This window comes from Schistocerca serialis, chromosome 2 (assembly GCF_023864345.2).
Source record: "Schistocerca serialis cubense isolate TAMUIC-IGC-003099 chromosome 2, iqSchSeri2.2, whole genome shotgun sequence".
NCBI classification, from domain to species: Eukaryota; Metazoa; Arthropoda; class Insecta; order Orthoptera; family Acrididae; genus Schistocerca; species Schistocerca serialis.
This window is the reverse complement of record NC_064639.1, coordinates 905,951,206-905,970,814: the sequence shown is the minus strand read 5'-3', so window position 1 is coordinate 905,970,814 and position 19,609 is coordinate 905,951,206. Positions and strand designations below refer to the sequence as shown.

Sequence of the window (19,609 nt, the reverse complement as noted above, 5' to 3'; positions counted from 1 at the left end):
TGAAATACTTCAGTCTGCTTAGGTTAAGCTGAATTACTACTATAAGTTGAAATATTTAAGAAATAGCGTGTGCAGGACTTGAAAATAGAGGCGAGTACTTCCACGTGGTGAGTACTGTGTGAGTCTCAATCTGTGTATGAGATAAAGGATAAAGAGAAGTACTCGTCCATGATATCAGTTGACGACTCGTGTGTGTGATGAATATGTTCTTAATATTACTTTGCGTGATATGTTTCCGTGTGACGCTGGATTCAAACTATAATACTCTGAGAGAGAAGCAAGGTGAGTCAGCCGTCTATCCAGCAACGCCACTTGGCTTGCATTGCACAGGAAGACGTGCATATGTCTCCAGAGTTCATAGTAGGAAAGTAGAATTACGAAGTGGGGCAGTGTCGTGTGAAACTGGGATAAATATTAATTGAAGTGAGAAAGCTGAAAGTGATAATGTTGTGACTATTCCCTGTGTTGTATTTCATGTTGTAGTGTGGTGTATGTCATGAAATTTGAGTATGTGTGGTTTGCATGGGAGAGTAGCAGGGTAGTTTCAGAGGTAGTGGGTTAAGCGTGTTCCTTTTGTACTGCTCGGTCTGGAGGAAAGTTTCGTGATGATGGTTGTGAGAGTCGAAGTGTGAGATATAGCAAAAGATCCACAATCCTATCCAGAAAGTGCACTGTAGCGTTAAATAATTACGAGAGCATAAGGTAGAGAATCACCAATGTAAAGCCATGCCCACTGGGCGGAATTTCTCATGTGTTATTGTTGTAGGTTATAGAATTTGTGTGTTTAGGTTACAGAATTTATCGGAATAAATAAGATAGTAAAAAAAAAAAAAAAAAGATTGGTGGACTTTTCCTTCGAATTGTATGTTGTCATGATATCCCGAATTTATAATGTGTGCACCATTCATATTCAGTGCGATGGCCACGTGTTAATAAAAGCCGTTAAATAAAAAAAAAAGAAAATGTGGTATTGCCAGTGCGTAGTGAACAGTCAGAGTTCTGTAAATTACTGATAGATGTGCGTTTCCGTTGCGCATTATTCATACAGGAGGATAATTTGTAACTTAATTGTGAGTACGAGAGTTCATGTTACTCGATAAATAAGAATGAATCCACTTGCTTGGCAGACCACTCATCTTTCAGGCCTGACTGCTTGATGTCACAGTATGAGCAAGGCATGTGGGTGCCTCTCACATTAATAACGCAGTACTTCTGTAGTCGAGGGAAAATTAGCTCCAAGGGTATGCAGTAGAGTAATAGAATAAACGTTATGAGACTTTTCGTGTTCTTAATGGACATCATTACAAAACTGTTACAGAGCTTAGTAAATTATTACATGAAAACATAATTTGTCACTTTACAACCACATTACATTCAAAGTATATAAAATATCTGCCAGTGTGACAGTCCTGGAGTGATAGTAAAGGTACTTACAAGTAGGATGGTACAGGTTTCTTTTCTTGCTCAATGTATGTTGATAACCTGAATGATACAGATATTTTAGAATATCTTCTTTAGGCAAATAAATATATATTATTGCTCTCTGTAATAGTCTGATTTCTGTGATTCAAGTGTCTCATAATTACAGTTAAAATACATTTATGAGCACTTCCTGTCCTTATATTGTACACATATTACAGTTACTTACTTGGGGTCTCTCTCTTTCCCTCCCTCCCCGCCCCCCCCCCCCCAATCTCTCTCTCTCTGTGTGTGTCTCTCTCTCTCCCCCTCCCCATTTCCCTCTTACTCCCCCACACATACGCTTACACACAGACACACACAAAAGAATATACTGTTCCTTTCTTACTTCTACTTTTAACAATGATGGAGTAGTCATTACAGACTGTGACAGCTTATTGGTGTCGAAACAGCTATATATTTGTTCACATTTTCACGGATCATAGCTCCAAGTTTCCTAAGCTAAATATAGGTTCCTAATTTACAAAATGGAAAGCACGTCCTTACAGCAATGATATGAGCAATAATGTTAGAAATGAAGGATTGTATAGAAGATGATTTCTAAAATGAATATTTCCTTTGATTTAGAGGAAAGATATATGTTTAGCATTAATATGTAAACGATAATGTTGTCATGTTAACAGCTGAAGATCAAAGGAAGAGTATACTGAAAGAAAATATTGAGTACTAGTCTTTGGGCACAAAAATAAAGTATTTAAATGGGAGTATGAAGTACGACTTGCAGTTAATAAAATCAGTAAAAAATCATTTCATATCACAGGTCTTAAAGTTTCGATGACACTTTTGTTACGTTTGTATCATGTTTCATTGAACATCCCTACACAATAATTTTCTTGAGAAGTACCAAATTTGTATTATTGTATTTTTTCATGTCTAGCGCTGCTGATGGTTTATTCTTCTTAGTCTGAGTGTGCCACACCAGTACCTAAAACAACCATAAGAAATTTTCACAAAGTGATTCGCCTGTCCAGTAATAGATCTGAAAACTTCTTTCTATATTCTACGATAAAAAACTGTCTGTGAAGTTGTGAACAATGTTGTAGGAAATTAAGGTAACGGGAGAGTGTATACATTTTCTCCATCTGAAATGTATCTTTTCTTATTACTACAAAACACAACAAAATTACTGTCAGTTTATCGCTGGTTTCGTAACATTCATTAACTAGTAGTGACCAAGCGACTAAAACTGATACTATTATCATATAAATTAAAAGTTTACAGCACATAATAAGGCAACAGAAATAATAATTAAACATGAACAGTACTTACAGCATATGCGAAAGAACTGAATTTAAGAAAGAATTTGGTGATAAGGATAGTAAGGTAATTCACAGTGATTGTAAGACTCCTGTATCTCGTAGTTTAAAATTTCTGATTTCATCAGTATCACATTATACCTTTATCTACGATAGAAATGGAAAGCAGTAGTCACACAACATGGTTCTCAGAAAGTGAGTGGGGAAGAGGGAAATGAAATACACTGGAACAAAATGTCATGAACTACACTGTAGTTATCAAAAAGTCAGAGGAGAAATTAAAAGAAACAATGGAGAAAAAGGGGAACTGTGAAGTGAAAATAAATGAGAAATCTATGAAATTTCTTTGACTATACAAAACAAACACTGTTATAGTTAACCTCATTGCCAGATGAGCTGAATGTAGTTACTAATAACAGAATTAAACTGGAGTTGCCATTTTACAGATATTGACAGTTAGCTAAATGTTTCATTTGATTTTGCTGTCAAATGCTACAACATGTCTGATGAAATAATTACTGTTCTGCATATTCTTTGTAGACTCACTACGTGTAGAGGAAAATAGATGCAAAACTAGAAAGAAACAACAGTATCAGGCAGAAAATTATAATTACAGAAAAAGAGAACTTTTCTAAAGAGTAGGAAGATGTAACAGATAATAACAGATTACGTGCACTGAAAGCCAAGTGCATAAAAGCACCCACTTCTAGGTCAAGGAAAGACCAGCTGGCCCTGAATTCAATGCATCTCATGGATTGACTATGAGGACCACTTTGCTGGCCAGCCTGGATGTGTTTTAGGTGATTTTGCACATCCAGCAACATGAATGCTTGGGTGGTTCCCACATCCCGCCTCAGATACGTGGGGTGCAAACACTATGCAACACGATGTCACATTTAATCGTGTGGTTACAGCAGACACAGACATTATAGGTACACAGATTTATCCCTAGGGTGTATCGACCTGATAGTAGCATTAAAATCTGTAATGGCGAACCTCTCGAAACAACAGCCTACGTGTGGGTATGGTTGGCCTTCTGCAATATAGGGGCATACTGTACCAGTCCCAACCTGGTGTTGGCCGGATAAAGGCCACTGGCCAGATAGGAAGAAAGAGAGACACTAACAAGTTCTGGATTTCATATAATGAAAACTGTATAATCATAAGTGGAAGGATAATTATTTAATAAAGGGACTTATCGCAACAAGCAACAATTTTGCAGGGGAAAACAGGAAAATAAGAGAATATTTCAGATGAAACAATGTGCCTATCAGTGAGAAGGGGAGCTGTTTGCCTGCCACCATCTGTCCCCTTGCCATAGCATAGGCGTCCGCAGCCAGGCCCAATGGATGGCCCAACTGAGGCATACCCCTCTATCCCCACAACCCTTTGAACCCTGCTATTTCTGTCACCCTATCACTCTCCTCTCCTTTCCCAACTGTCTGCATATCTGCAGAATGTTTGAGGCCAGCCAGCTTGGCCCCGTAGCCCCAATGTTCATTCATATCAATTAACGCTCCTACCTGTAGTCGCTGTCGCTTGCCTTACTGCATTCTTCAACCCCCCCCCCCGCCCCCCTTCCCCAATTACCTACTGTCATTCGTCAACGGAAAATGTTGCTAACAGCAAACAGAACCATCTTTCAGTGGTATTTCGTATTCTGTAGCTGTGTGGTAGGAACTAGAGTATTCTCACAGGGATTTTCAAATGAATAAAATAGATTGTTAGCTGAAAAGGCCTTTTATTTATTATGGAAGAGAAGCTAGAAATCAAGCGCTTAGGTGCACAGCAAACAAAAGATTTGCAATGTCTCAAAGAAAAAAAGAACTTTCTGGAAAGAAGGAAAGAAGAACAACTTTTTACAAGATATGGTTCTGCAAAAAGTCACGGTTAACAGAGAGTGAAGACAAACAAAAGTTATTTTGCTTGTATCATTGCACTGATGAAGCATTGAGGACAACAGTGCGCTGTAACAATCTAACGCATTTAAATGAACGAATGAAGAAAGATGAGAAAACTTGTTCACTTAAATCCATTAGATCAACATGGGGAAAGTGCCCCCCTCCCCCATCCCACGAACCGTGGATCTTGCTGTGGCTGGGGTGGGTTGCGTGCCTCAGCGACATAGGTAGCAGTACGATAAGTGCAACCTCAATGGAGGAGTATCTGTTGAGAGGCCAGACAAACGTGTGTTCCTGAAGAAGGGCAGCAACCTTTTCAGCAGTTTCAGGGGTAACAGTTTGGATAAATGCTTGATCTGGCCTTGTAATACCAACCAAAATGGCCTTGCTGTGCTGCTCAACTGTATGGTTAAATGGTGATGGCATCCACTTGGGTAAAATATTCCAGAGGTAAAACATTCCACTATACGGATTTCCAGACAGGGACTACTCACTGGTATTCTACAGATCGGAGAGTGGAATGTTAGATCCTTTAACTGGGCAGGTATGTTAGAAAATTTAAAAAGGGAAATGGATAGATTGAAGTTAGATATTGTCCGAAATAGTGAAGTTCAGTGGCAGGAGGAATAGGACTTTTGGGTAGGTGAGTACAGGGTTATAAATAGAAAGTCAAATAGGGGTAATGCAAGAGTGATTTTCATAAGGAATAAGAAAGTACGAACCTGGGTAAGCTACTATGAACATCATAGTGAATGCATGAAGTCCACACCTGCCACATTAGTTATATGCCAACTAGCTCCGCAGATGATGAAGAGATTCAAGAAATCTATGATGAGGTAAAAAAAGTATTCAGATACAAAGAAAAATTAATTGTGATGGGATACTGGAACTCGAAAGTACGAAAAGGAAGACAAGGAAATAGTAAGTGAATATGGACTGGGTGAAAGGAATGGAAGGGAAACCCACCTGGTAGCGTTTTGCACAGAGCATAATTTGATTATCGCTGATACTTGGTTTAAGACTCATAAAGAAGGATGTATACATGGTAGAGATCAGGAACCACTGGAAGATTCAGATTCATTACATAAAGGTTAGACAGAGATTTAGGAACGAGATTTTAAATTGTGAAACATTTCCAGGGCAGATGTGGACTCTGACTACAAATCTTTGGATAACGCAAGAGATATTCAATTTAATTAATGAAAGGAGAAAATTTAAAAATACAGTAAATGAAGCAGGGGAAAGGGAATACAGACGTTTAAAAAATGAGGTTGACAGGAAGAGCAAAATGGCTAAGCAGGAATGGCTAGAAAATAGATGTAAGGATTTAGAAGCATATTTCACTAGGGGAAAGATAGATACTGCCTACAGGAAAGCTAAAGACGACTTTGGGGAAAAGAAAAGTGCATGAGTATCAAGAGCTCCGATTGAAAACCACTCTTAAGCAAAGAAAGGAAAGCTGAAAGGTGGAAGGAGTATATAAAGGGTCTATACAAGGGAAATGAACTTGTAGGCAATATTATAGAATGGGGAGAAGACTTAGATGAATATGAGATGGGAGATATCGCAATGCGAGAAGAATTTGACAGAGCTCTGAAAGATCTAAGTTGAAACAAGTCTCCAGGGGTATACGATATTTCGTCAGAACTACTAATAGCCGTGGAAGAGCTAGCCATGGCAAAACTCTTCCATCTGCTGAGCGAGATGAATGAGACAGGCAAAATGCCCTCAGACTGCAAGAAGAATGTAGTACTTCCAGTTTCAAAGAAAGCAGTTGCTGACAGGTGTAAAAATTAGCAAACGATCAGTTAAATAAGTCATGATTACAAAACACTAACACGAATTCTTTTCAAAAGAATGAAAAAACTGGTGGCAACTGACTTCCGAGAAGGTCAGTTTGGATACTGGAGAAACGTAGGAACACGTGATTAATTATTGATCCGACGACTTATCTTAGAATAGAGGTTAAACAAAGAAAAACCTACATTTACGATATTTGTCGACTTAAAGAAGGCTTTTGACAACGTTAACTGGAATACTCTCTTTGAAATTCGGATGGTAGCAAGAGTAATATACATGAAGGGAAAGGCTATGTACAACTTGTATAGAAACCAGAAGGCAGTTATAAGAATCGAGTGGTATTAAAGGGAAGTAGTGGTTAAGAAGGGAGTGAGACAGGGTTGTACCTTATCCCTGAGGTTATTCAATCTGTGTATTGAGCAAGCTGTAAAAGAAAGTAAAGAAAAATTTGGAGTAGGAACTAACGTTAAGGAAAAGAAATAAAAACTCTAAGGTTTCCCGATGACACTCTAATTCTGTCAGAGACAAGAAAGCACTTGGAAGAGCAGTTGAAAGGAATGGATAGTGTCTTGAAAGGAAAATAAAAGACGACCATCTACAAAAGCAAAACATAGATGATGCAATGTATTCGAATTAAATCAGGGGATCCTGAGGGAATTAGATTAGGAAAAGAGACACTTAAAGTGGTAGGTGAATTTTGCTATTTGAGCAGCAAAATAACTGATAATGGCCGAGTAGAGAGGATATGTAATGTAGATTTCTAATGGTAAGACAAGCATTTCTGAAGAAAGAGAAATTTGTTGACATCGAATTTAAGTGTTAGGAAGTCCCTTCTGAAGATATTTGTATGGAGTGCTGCCATATATGGAAGTGAAACATGGACGATAATAAATTTAGACAGAAAGAGAATAGAAGCTTTCGAAATATGGTGCCAAAGAAAAATGTTGAAGATTTGATGAGTCGATTACGTAACTAATGAAGAGGTACTGAATAGAATTTGGGAGACAAGAAATTTGTGGTACAACATGACTGAAAGAAGGGATCGGTTGATGGGACACATCCTGAGACGTCAGGGGACCATCAATTTGGTAGTAGAGGGAAGTGTGGGGAATAAAAATAGTAGAGGGAGACCAAGAGATGAATACAGTATGCAGATTCAGAAGGCTGTAGGTCGCAGTAGCTCTTCGGAGATGAAGAAGCTTGCACAGGATAGAGTGGCATGGAGAACTGAATCGAATCAGTCTCTGGACTGAAGACCACAACATCAAGGAAAGTGGACGACATTTAGAAAATGCTACTCACAGTGATGAAGCGTATAAAACGTCCATTCAGAAATGTAATGATTTAGTTATGAAGAATAGATACATATTAAACAGATTAGCAGAGAGCTTAACTTCTGTGGAACTCGTGGGATGGCACTAAGGCCTCACAGTGAAAAATGGGAGTCAACTTACCGTGGCAGTTTCTTAGAGCTGTTGCCTCTTCTAGGAAATCTTGACGGCGTGTCAGATGACCACTTCTTATATTAGATTCCGTAACTGTTTTCAATTTTTCGGTAAAACGTAACCCAAATACGTAAATCTTAGAAGTGGATGTGACTTTTTACAGCAAATGTCATATTCGTATTTCCAGATTTACGTCCTTTTTACACATCTACCTAGTTTTATTGGTATATTGTTAGTAAAAATCAACTACAGTTAACGAAATTTTTTTAAAGTTCTTGTAGTGGTCATAAAGTACACCTTCACTTAGTATAAATGTAGCTGAAAATGTCTTGGTGGTGCCAAAATTATGCTAAAAGCTGTGCTTAGGGTCTATATCCGACTTTTACATCTGTACCTATTTAAAAAGTATGTTGTTAATAAAAGTTAAAAGCATTTAACGAAATTCATTATCACGCGAATTGGAAAATGCGTTGTTACTGGTAGGGTTAATGCTTACTTTTTGTTCTGTGCAGGCAGACGATGCAAGTGATATTACTTACAAAAATAAGATTGTCGTTATACTGCCTATATTAAGTGGAAAAAACCTGTTGAAAGATTGCTTTCCTTGGAAAATGTTAATGATAGGACGCAATGTGGGCTTTGTGTGGTTCTAGAAAGGAGTCTGAAAATCACAGTGTTAAAGGAAAACTTATTACTCAAACATATGACGGCGCCCCAGCAGTGAGCAGCAACCACGGTGGTGTACACACTATGATGCGGAGTACTTTCCCAGATGCCAATTATGTTCATTGTTGAGTGCACCAAATTAATTTAGTTACTCAAAATGCTTGTGGTAAGAATATAAATTCTGTTAGGTTGTTCTTTGCAAATACTGCTGGACTTACTACGTCGTTTCTCACCTCATTACCTGTTGTCCAAGTGCTTCTTTCTTATTTATTTACTTTTTTATTACTTTTTTAACGGATGCTCTGAAATAAGACAATTCCTTCAGTTTCTTCAGCTACATGGAACTTCCAGTATCGCGTTGTAAATAGTGTTCAAGAGGACAAATCGAACTTTTTGGAATGTTTTGATAATACTGAGGATGAGGCTACTTGGTATGACATTGTAATAATAGAATATTTTGCTTTGGGAAATTTACTTCACAGTCCAGACTTTTTGTACCTTCTTTTTACTATTTTTTTGTGTGAGATTCTGAAACAAGTCTACACTTCCTATAACACAGTTCAGGTGCAGTGTGCAAAAGCTATTACTATACCCAATGCATTACGTAATTTTGAGTATGCTGTTTTTAAAACACGAGTGAACACTGCAAGAAATTGAGTTTGTTTAGATCAATGTTTTGCTTCTTCAAGAAAACTATCCAAAATATAGACAGCATATGCCGAAGAAGTGTGAGGCATTGTCACAAATCAACTGAAAGGAAGACCTAAAAACTCTTATGTATTTAGTAGTTTCGAAATTATTGACTGAAAAACGTTCGTTTCATTCACAGAACATTCCCCAGTTACTCCATTCAGTACCTTTTCATTAAGTTACAGGCCTTTTCTTTGCAGTTAGTAACTTATCGCAATGCTACGTAGAGATATTACAACTGTTTTTGATCTGTTCAGTTCCTTTGTAGAACATTTCTTTGAAGAAAAAAACTTTGCAAGCAGCAATAACGTCACACACTTCAACAGCAGATACACAGTGCAATTTCAGCACTTTAAAAAAATTAAAACTTTTCTCAGGAACACTATATATCAAGAAAGGCTTAAGTTACTGGCTGTTCACTCCATTTGTAGGTAGGAAATTAGAGAAATTCCAAACTTTAATAGAGTAACTGATACATTTGCCAGTCAGAAGAATAGCTGTGCACAGCTATAGTATAAGAAACCTGCAAAGAGAGACACCTCAATGGTTAACATGTTAGTTGGATAAAACACACATGAAAATCTTCCAGCAAAAGTTTCCAACAGAGATTTTTCCCTTGGCCGAAAGGCAAAAGCTAGAAAGCTCCCAAATGTTTACTCCGCAGTGCATTCCCAATGAGGAAGTCGCATGCTTCCATACTCAGTTATACCATTTTTGTTTTTACACCACAGTCACACCAAAGGAACACCTACATCAAGAACTAATACGAACTCCAGCAGGAGGAGAGCTGGAGAACTTTGGTTTGAACCCACTCAGCTCCAAACCCCTAAACCGAGCGAACACACACACACACACACACACACACACACACACACACAACAACAACAACAACAACAATAGTTGGTGAAAACACTGCTGTATATACCCTAAAGCACCAAATACAGAGATGTCAACAGCCAGAATATCACGCTGCAGTCGGCAACGCCTATATAGGACCACAAGTGTCTGGCGCAGTTGTTAGATCGGTTACTGCTGCTGTGATGGCAGGTTATCAAGATTTACGTGAGTTTGAACGTGGTGTTGTAGTCGGCGCATGAAAGATGGGACACAGCAACTCTGAGGTAGCAATGAAGTGGGAATTCTCACGTACGACCATTTCACGAGTGTAACGTTGTAAGGTGGCGTGGTCTCCTGATGTTTCATTTGAGCCCAAACTCAATAGGGTAGAGTCAATTTTACATTACATGCAAATCTAATAAATAAATCGCAAGTGCGCACTGAGATTAAAAAGTCGAGGCTGGCGTCCACAAACAGTCAAGACACGACAGCTACAGGAGTTTTTGTTGCGCAGAGGCAACCCAGCCCGCTGGATGTCCGTAGGAAGGTGAGTTAGCATGCTGCTGCGTCGGCCGGCCGACGGCCCAGGGATCATAACATTTTTTTCCAGAGAAAAGGGATAATGGCCTGTGCGTTCACCTTAAAAGCAAAACCCGTTGTATTGTTTGGGAGAGCCCCAGCATACGCATTCTTTTGACGAACCTAGTGCGCAGTTTCAGAGTTCTCATAGGCAGGCAGTAAACGCCTAATTCAGATGCGATATATTTCCAGATTGGTTGGCTTAAACAGAGTACCATTCTCCCGTTTGCAAGAGTAACGCTGATTGGCAGACTATTTCTGACGCAATGAGCCAGAGGAGAGAGGAAAAGAGAGTGGATGATATACCCTTTCGCTTTTTGCATGGAGAGGAGTCGTTCCGTTGACGTTCTTGTAGCGGGAACACATAGCGGGAGCGAGTGCGCTCGTGCATGTACGCAGAGAGCGAGGAACAAAGTCTCTACTCCGTACTGTACTAAGAGAGTGCCTCTGTCGCTAGCGAATCCGAGTGATACTCTATATTGAGTCGCTCACGATTAAGCGTTTGTTCACTGTGTTGGCCACGACACTTAATGTTTGGTGTGAACACAGGCAGAGTATTAGTTAGCGTCTGTGAGCAAACACTGAGTGGCATCGAGGTGGACTGGTTATCTGACTGGTGTACCACGCCAATAGTTAGACTAGTGGCAGATAAGGAGTCCTTGACTTCATCAAGGTGTAGTGAGAGTTCGATTGGCGAAGGTCAATTCAGATAGAAAGAGATAGTTTTTTTTTTTTATTTTCCAGCGGCGAACGACGCAGGCAGCAGTCTTTGCAGCTCACGGTATTAAGTGCTACAGCGTAGGCGAGCCCCATCTTTCCTCCATTAGAAACAACATACTTCATTCACGTCCCTCCATTACATTTCTCACGTGACAGTCTCGACCGTACTTAGAAAAATTCAATCAGATAATTATTCAAGATGAGTAAGCGCAGCTCTCAGCCATTCTGCTGGGTAAATAACATTCCTAAAGAAAAGGGATAAAAGAGCTTTCCCACACTTTGTATGTAAATTTCATTAACAGGATTCCTATCCATAAAAGGTAACCTCCTACTCCGAAAAGAACCCGGAAATTTGTGTATTAGTTTATAAATAAAAGTTTCACTTGATTTTCTAAGATTTTATAATAAATAATATTTTCTGTTCATTTAATGTTTTTCTCACACTAACTAGCAATACTCCAGTACCCAAGTATCCCACTAGTTTCGTAAGAAAATAGAATATTTTTGTGTCTTTTCCCTACAGCAGACGACTCCAGAAGATATTTATTGCTGAAAGTTTTTCAGGCATTTTTGGTACGTTAGGAGCGTCTGTCATACTTCTGTAGTAGTGTGGGGTGGAGACTGCTTCTTGCAGGAGCCAAAGGGCACTTGTCAGATCAATCCGTTGCGCAATTCGTCAACATAACACCCACATACATACAACGTGAATATCAGGAATACGATAAAACATCAAATCTCCAACATCACTGCGATTGGAAAAAGATCCTACAAGAACAGGACCGTAAATTGCTGCAGATTTCAATGCTGGATCATCAACAAGTGACAGCATGCGAACCATTCAATGAAACCGTCGATATGGGCATTCGGAGCCGAAAGCCCACTCGTGTACCCTTGATGACTGCACGACACAAGGCTTTACGCCTCGCCTGGGCCTGTCAACACTGACATTGGAGTGTTGATGACTGGAAGCATGTTGCCTGATCGGACGAGTTTCGTTTCAAATTGTGTCAAGCGGATGGTTCTGTACGTGTATGGCGACAACTTCATGAATCCATGGACCCTGCATGTCAACAACGGACTGTTGAAGCTGGTGGGAGCTCTGTAATGGTGGGGGCATGTGCAGTTGGAGCGATATGGGACCCCTGATATGTCTCGATACGACTCGGAGAGGTGACAAATACGTAAACATCCTATCTGATCACTTGCATCCATTCATGTCTACTGTGCATTCCGACGGACTTGGACAATTCCAGCAGAACAATGCGACACTTCACACGTACAAAATTACTACAGAGTGGCTCCAGGAACACTCTTCTGATTTTAAAAACTGGCCACCAACCTCTCCAGTCGTGAACATCATTGGGCATATCTGGGATAATTTGCAACATGCTGTTCAGAAGATATCTTCGCCCCCTCGTACTTTTATGGATTTATGGACAGCCCTGCAGGATTCATGGTTTCAGTTCCCTCCAGCACTACTTCAGACATTAGTCGAGTCCCTGTCACGTCGTGTTGCAGCACTTCGGCGTCCTCGCGGGGGTCCTACACGTTATTAGGCAGGTGTACCAGTTTCTTTGGCTCTTCAGTTTTCTTCACTATTAGCTACTATATTTCGTGAATTATATTTATAACTGTCTCATTACCATATTTACTACTTTTCTAAAGCTTTTTGAGCTGTATGAAGGAAATGAAGGTCATATAAAACATAATTTGGAACACTTCTGTTATAAAGTTTATTGACTTTTTATCTGGGGCCCCACCAACGATAATGAGCACCAGCCGCCACTGGACCTGAAACTCAATAACAATAAAAGTAAAAAATGGCTCTGAGCACTATGGGACCTAACTTCTAAGGTCATCAGTCCCCTAGAACTTAGAACTACTTAAACCTAACTAACCTAAGGACATCACACACATCCATGCCCGAGGCAGGATTCGAACCTGCGACCGTAGCGGTCGCGCGGTTCCAGACTGTAGCGCCTAGAACCGTTCGGCCACCCGAGCCGGCAATAAAAGTAAGATACTGTATAACAAACACATTAAAGAGAAAACACTACAAATTATTGAGGAAATCATATAACAAGTTATTTGGTTTTTGTTTTTAGGACCGTTGAAACCAATGACAGGATGGACACTAAAAGAAATAAATGCAGGAGGTAAAGTGAACTTGAATGGTTTTGGTACACTAAACGGAGTTTTCATGAGTAAAATATTGATCTGTCTGAAGCACCGATTTTGCAGACAGAATCTGTAGCAAGTATTAGATTTTGTTAGTGTCACATGGACTTTTTATGAGGAAAATATTAAAAAGTTGAATATTGCTCAGTAATCGATGGAGTGACGCCTCTTGGGAATTACTGGGATGGTCTAGAGCACAAACAAATATTTCAGGGACCAGACTGAAGTGTAAGATTTAATTATCATGATAATGAAAATCAAACGGAGATGGAGTGGACAGGAGAGAGTAAAGGTTTAACAGCAAGACAAAGGTGTGTAGATGACATTATGTAACGTGTAGAAGTAGCATGAAGGTGTATCTGTGAAGACTGTAACGCATGAAAAAGTCTAGAGGAGGGCTTTATCAATCAATGGACGTCATATGACCACTGCAGCAGATGATAATAAGAATAACGATTAGAATTATTATTATTATAGTGGTGAAAATAAACTTTTCATCGAAACTTTCTATCTTCTTTGAGATGTCATTCCACCTCCGCTCACTCAAATATTTCAAATAAAACTTTACCAGAATGAAGTTTGTAGTTGTACCTGATTGGTTCTGGGAGTCGCGCAACAAAAGATGTGGATCCATGGAATTTTAGAAAATGTAAATTGCGTATCGCGGTTTGATCACCGCTATATGGTGTGTGATTGACTAATAAACTCTTGGCCTCCTTCTCTGAATGGTTGCAAACTCTGTTCGTATGATAAGATAAACTGAACATTCCAAATCAGTAATAAAAATACGCCAATGGCGGATCGATGCCACTTAGAAATGTTGCGTCTTCCCCACGAGACAAGCTGAATAATAGAACTCAGAAAGACAATAAATATTGGCATAAACATGCGATGTAAATGAAAATGTAAATGAAGACAGAACTCGTTGTTAGCTCAAAATCAGTTCCTTACATTAGAAATCATTAACAACTAAGCCCACGATGCTTAAATTCCGACAATTGGAGCAGGAGCAGGGAAACAAATGCGAACATCCAGGTTTCTCCTACTTGCTTTCTAAAGCGTCTTAAGACCTTGTCTTCTTTTATTGCACAAGTATTTTCTCATGAACTCTCTGACATTTCTAGCGATACATGAAATCCACACAAACATACAAAAATAATTTCTTTAGAAAGAGGTATTACAGTGCCCCTGAATAACTATAATTTCTTGTTTCATAGTGAGCAGTCATTCGTCTTTTAAACATCTAGAAGAAAAGTTAATATACGCAGACATTTCTTTTACTTGTTCGATAAGAACAATTTGAATAAGTGCACTGTTCCTCCATAATTAAGTCCTTGGAGCAGAGTAGCCCATCTGTACGTATCAGCATGGCATATGAGCAGCACAATACTATCAGGTGGAGCGTTGATTCCAAGCACTTGACAGTTCGCGTGCGCGACGCAGTACTGGCTGCCAATCCTTCCCAACCTGCATCTTACATCGCTGTCTGCACCTGATGTCAGAAGCAGGTTGCGTGACGTCACTCATGTGGCGCCATGCTTGTCGCCTTGATTGACTCAGAACCCCAGCGGTCCTCACAAACACAGTGTTGTCTTTTTGGTTTTCAGCCTCTGTGCCCCCTTGCACACATGCAAAAGTGCCAAGGCTTCGTGATTTATGAAACATTTGTGCCATGGCATCAGTCTTTTGAAAGGATCCACTGCTATGGTACATACGGAGTTAAAATACATTGATAAATACATATCAAATAGATAAAAAATTTGCGTTCCTTTCTTAACAATAGATAGCAAAGTTGGTACTTTTAGAAATGATTCAGTTACAAAAGAAACAAGTGCTCAGACAAAACGAACAGAAGAAAGAAACCCCTAGGAACAGGTTTCGCCTAAACGTTATGGTTTCGCGGCAGCGGTACACTACCATTCATGTTGATTGCCAGTATTTTGTGAGTGTACTACTAATGTTTAGTTTGTGAAGAGGCTAGTACATTATATAAGTGCTTGTGACTGTATTGTGTGTGTATGGCACATGGCACACAGTGCAATGTGTTTGTATAATGATTTCGCTTATTGACAGGACATCGTTTTCTGTAATTTTACTATTTGCTCATTTTTCTCTCTTTATGACTCTCTTTTACTCTCTCCACAGAATAAATGTCGTATTATTTATATGCGCTACGCGCAGAATGTAGTCAACATTGCATAAGTCTGATGTGCATTTTTGCACACAGAGGAAACAACCTTATGCCATACGGGTGAAAATCTTTAACATTATAATAAACATAGAAAATACATACATAAAAGTGAGTTGGTGTTACTGCACATCTTCTTCAAATTAATAAGTGTCTGCATATGCAAACGGATAAATGCCAACTCCAGCTTCTGCAGATCTTGTATCACTGATACACATGGATGTTGCAGATTTAATTCTCACTGCAAACAAAGTCAGGCTCTGTGATGTTTCATGTGTTTCAGTTCATCCGGCGAACACTACAACGAATATTCTCGTAACTGGTATTTATATTTCACAATTTTTATTTAGTAGTTTTGTGTACATTGAAACTTCTTCAAATCTTTGTTTTGGTACGAACCTTGAATCTTATTGGTTCTAGGGTTTGTCAGCAAATAACCGGTGTGTGGAAAGCATGTGATGACATATGGTCCTTCATAAAGTAGCGCCCACTTGCTGTTGTTTTCTTTTCACCTGTGAAGATTTGAGGTGAGTTCTGAGTAAAACCTAATATCCTACTTCATAATTTTGCGATTTTGCAAGATGTGCTTGACGAGTGAGTGCGATTAATGCAAGAATTGTCTCCATTTACAGCCATTGAAGTAAGATGCATTGGCTATTAGTAGTGACTTTTGTCTTCGGCTACCTTGACGCGGACCGAACGATTTTGTTACAAAAACTAGTTTTCCCAATCTTTCCTGAACCGAGCCAGATCAAAATTTGTTTAAGGAAGCGCTTTCAAACTGTTTGTAGTCGACACAGTTATCCGCTGTTTCGTTTGCACGTATGGTACCTCGCCTTGTATTTAGCCTATCACACAAACGTTTGTCGGTCTATCCAAGACCTAGGCAAAATACAAACATTTGAAATTTTTTGATAAGTAGTGCAGCCATAGCAGATTTAACAGCATACAGCATCAGAAATTTGGAAAAAAGTCATATAATACCATCACGTATTTGATACGTTCAAAGATGGTCAGGTATGGACTAGCAGTGTCAATAGCTACAATTTAATTCTATAATTTCAACTGGCTAGCTAGGCATAAAAGAGCTCAGTTCAGTCTTAATAGTTTTGCTGATGAATTTTGCTTCTTGGCAGATGACATATGTGCTTAGTAATCAATGTATGTTTTTAGTATATTTGGAAAGAAGCAAAATAGGTTAAGTTTCCTTACACGCTTTGTGGTAGTGCAGTGCAGTCAGTCACGATGTGTGCACCAAATAAGTTTATGTACACTTTCAGACAGAATGCATACACACCGAGAGTTTGTGTTGGGCTGTCTCATACAGACCAGTATCTTATGGTGTAAGGTGTAATATTTGTTTCAAGCTGTTTGCATTATTATGTTTCAGCTGTGTTCTCACGTTGTGCCAATGTGGATCTGCTTCTTGTAATTATTTCATGTTTTTGCACATATGATAGTATTGTCGATAGTTTTCGTCTCTCATGAGAAAATGCAATAGTCTGTTACTTGTTCTGGTGTTCCTGCATTTTCGATTAGACCTTGGGGCAATCTATACATTGTGTCAACTACAATGTTTTGTTTACTTACTGTGAGAATTACTACAGATGACTATTCTTGTACAGATAATGCCGAGAACGCTAGGTGCGGATATAATAATCGGCAAGACACATAAAACTCAAAGCTTGGTGATCCGTATATCCCTTTATGTTTCTACATTCAGTGAGGTGCTGCTTCCAAAGCTGATTACTTTTAAATTGCAGTTGTTTCAAAGAAAATGCCCTTTTTTGCATGTTGCACATCGAAATTTTTATTGCAATTTATATACAGCTGCTGCGAAAATGGCCACTGCAAGAAATGTGCTGATCACTTTTATTTCATACTTATCCTGTTCTTGATTACTTTGTAACAGATACGAGCCCAAACCTGTGTATGAGGCATTACAGCGACACAAAAATGTTTCCTCCTCTCAGGATGACATAGGATATCCGAATTAACCAGTGCTTCTTTTATTCATTGTTTTATTCCTGTGTACAAAGCCAAAAAGCGTTTTTCCTAAATAAACCTAGTGATGTAGTGCTATTTAATAACGAAAAGCCAGAAGAAAGAGCAGTGACAAAAAATGGTTTTCACTGCTTCTTGTTGTTTGAATGTGGGAAATTCTTGATTCCGCTGGTTTTACCATAAACTGGTTGTATTCCCTTTGAGGATATTACCTGCCCTAAAAGTTTGATCTTCTTTCTTGCAAACTTAGATTTTTTCATGATTGAGGTTCATTCGCCAGTTCCATTATTGTACCCTGGATGTAAATGGGTTCTGTTCTTTCTTTCCTTAGTAGGCGAATTCGGTGCGTAGTTCAGAGGAACCGGATTCACCTTTGTCGGCTGAGTAGGAGTCCTACATGATTAACAAAGTTTTTGCCTGCGAATTAGGTTGGTTACACTGTAGCGACTGCGACGAAAGGGACAGGTGATTACTGTTATGTCGCGAGCCGCGCCTATATTCCTGGATTAAATCCAGTGAGTCGAGCACAGATATAGAGTACTCTTTATTTATCTCTGGAACTTGTACAAGATTTTCACGTATCTCAGACGGCAATTTTACTTTTAACATCCGCAACATATCACGTTTGGACTCAGGATCGTCCCAGTAGTGAATCATATTTAGATCCTTTTCAAAATAACGTCTTCGGCTACCTTGACGTGGACCGAACGATTTTGGTACAAAAACTAGTTTTCCCAATCTTTCCTGAACCGAGCCACATCAAAGTTTGTTTAAGGAAGCGCTTTCAAACTGTTTGTATTCGACACAGTTATCCGCTGTTTCGTTTGCACATATGGTACCTCGCCGTGTATTTTAACCTATCACACAAACGTTTGTCGGTCTATCAAAGACCTAGGCAAAGCTGGTTTAAATGATTTAAGAAAAACAAAAAGGTGATCAGTCTTTTTCTCTGGGATGTGTACCTGAAACTGGCGTTATTTTAGTAAACTCTCGTCCAGTAAGACAGCTAACAAGTTACGTACTGCTCCTCAGTTATACAACTGAGCACCATACACATTTCCATTACCACAATTTCATTCAGTTTTCACGTGACTGGAACTTTCACTCGTGAGTACAACCTTTTATGAGTAGTGTCTTACACTTTCCTATACTTCTCTTAGTTTCTTTAGCAAATTACACAATTGTGAAGACACATTTTGTTGCCAAGCAGGCACATCTTTGCCAAAAGTTTGTTTGAGTTCATTCAGTTCATGAATCTGCTCAGTTTCTGCAACCTCATTGCTTGCAAAGTATTCACTCACCGACCATTGCACAGCTCGCTGTAACTCTTCACTAATATATTAAACAATGTGCTTATCTTTGTTGGTTATTCATTTGGAATAATTACTCCTAAAGATATGTAACTGGTCATCGAACTTTAAGGAGAGCAACGGTGGATGCAGACCGATGGAATTTTAGAAAATATAAACTGCTTATCGTGATTTCATAACCGCTGTATACTATATGATTGATTACAAACTCTTCTATAGTGAAATGTTCTACTTTAGACTGAAATGTATGTACCGTGACATGCAGTGTGGAATTTCCACCAGAGAGTTTGTCTACATTCATACACAAAGTTTGGCGAACATTTGATAATTTTGACACATGGTGGCTTACGTTTCTTGATGTTGTCTCAAATTTTTATTCTCTTGAGGTAATCGTCCTACATTTGGAGAAATGATACTACGGTGTGTCTGAAAATTACCTACACTCGATGAAACTTCTAAAATTTGGGTTGTGATTTTTTCGTTGCTACACCGAAATTTATAGTCATTTCATCTTTAGTAACCGGAGTGGACATATCAATTCTTGAAACTTCCTGGC

General features: G+C 39.0%; 1 protein-coding gene across 1 annotated transcript in view; it reads right to left on the bottom strand.

Annotated features, from left to right (window-relative positions):
• Window positions 1–2,285: 2,285 nt before the first annotated feature.
• The window catches only part of LOC126456507 (galactosylgalactosylxylosylprotein 3-beta-glucuronosyltransferase P-like), a 216,155-nt gene continuing 198,831 nt past the window's right edge, over window positions 2,286–19,609 (bottom strand). Inside the window, exon 7 of the mRNA XM_050092257.1 lies at window positions 2,286–2,404. Within this exon, the coding sequence (XP_049948214.1) occupies window positions 2,297–2,404 (108 nt within the window). The 3' untranslated portion in view covers window positions 2,286–2,296. The remainder of the gene's footprint in view (window positions 2,405–19,609) is intronic.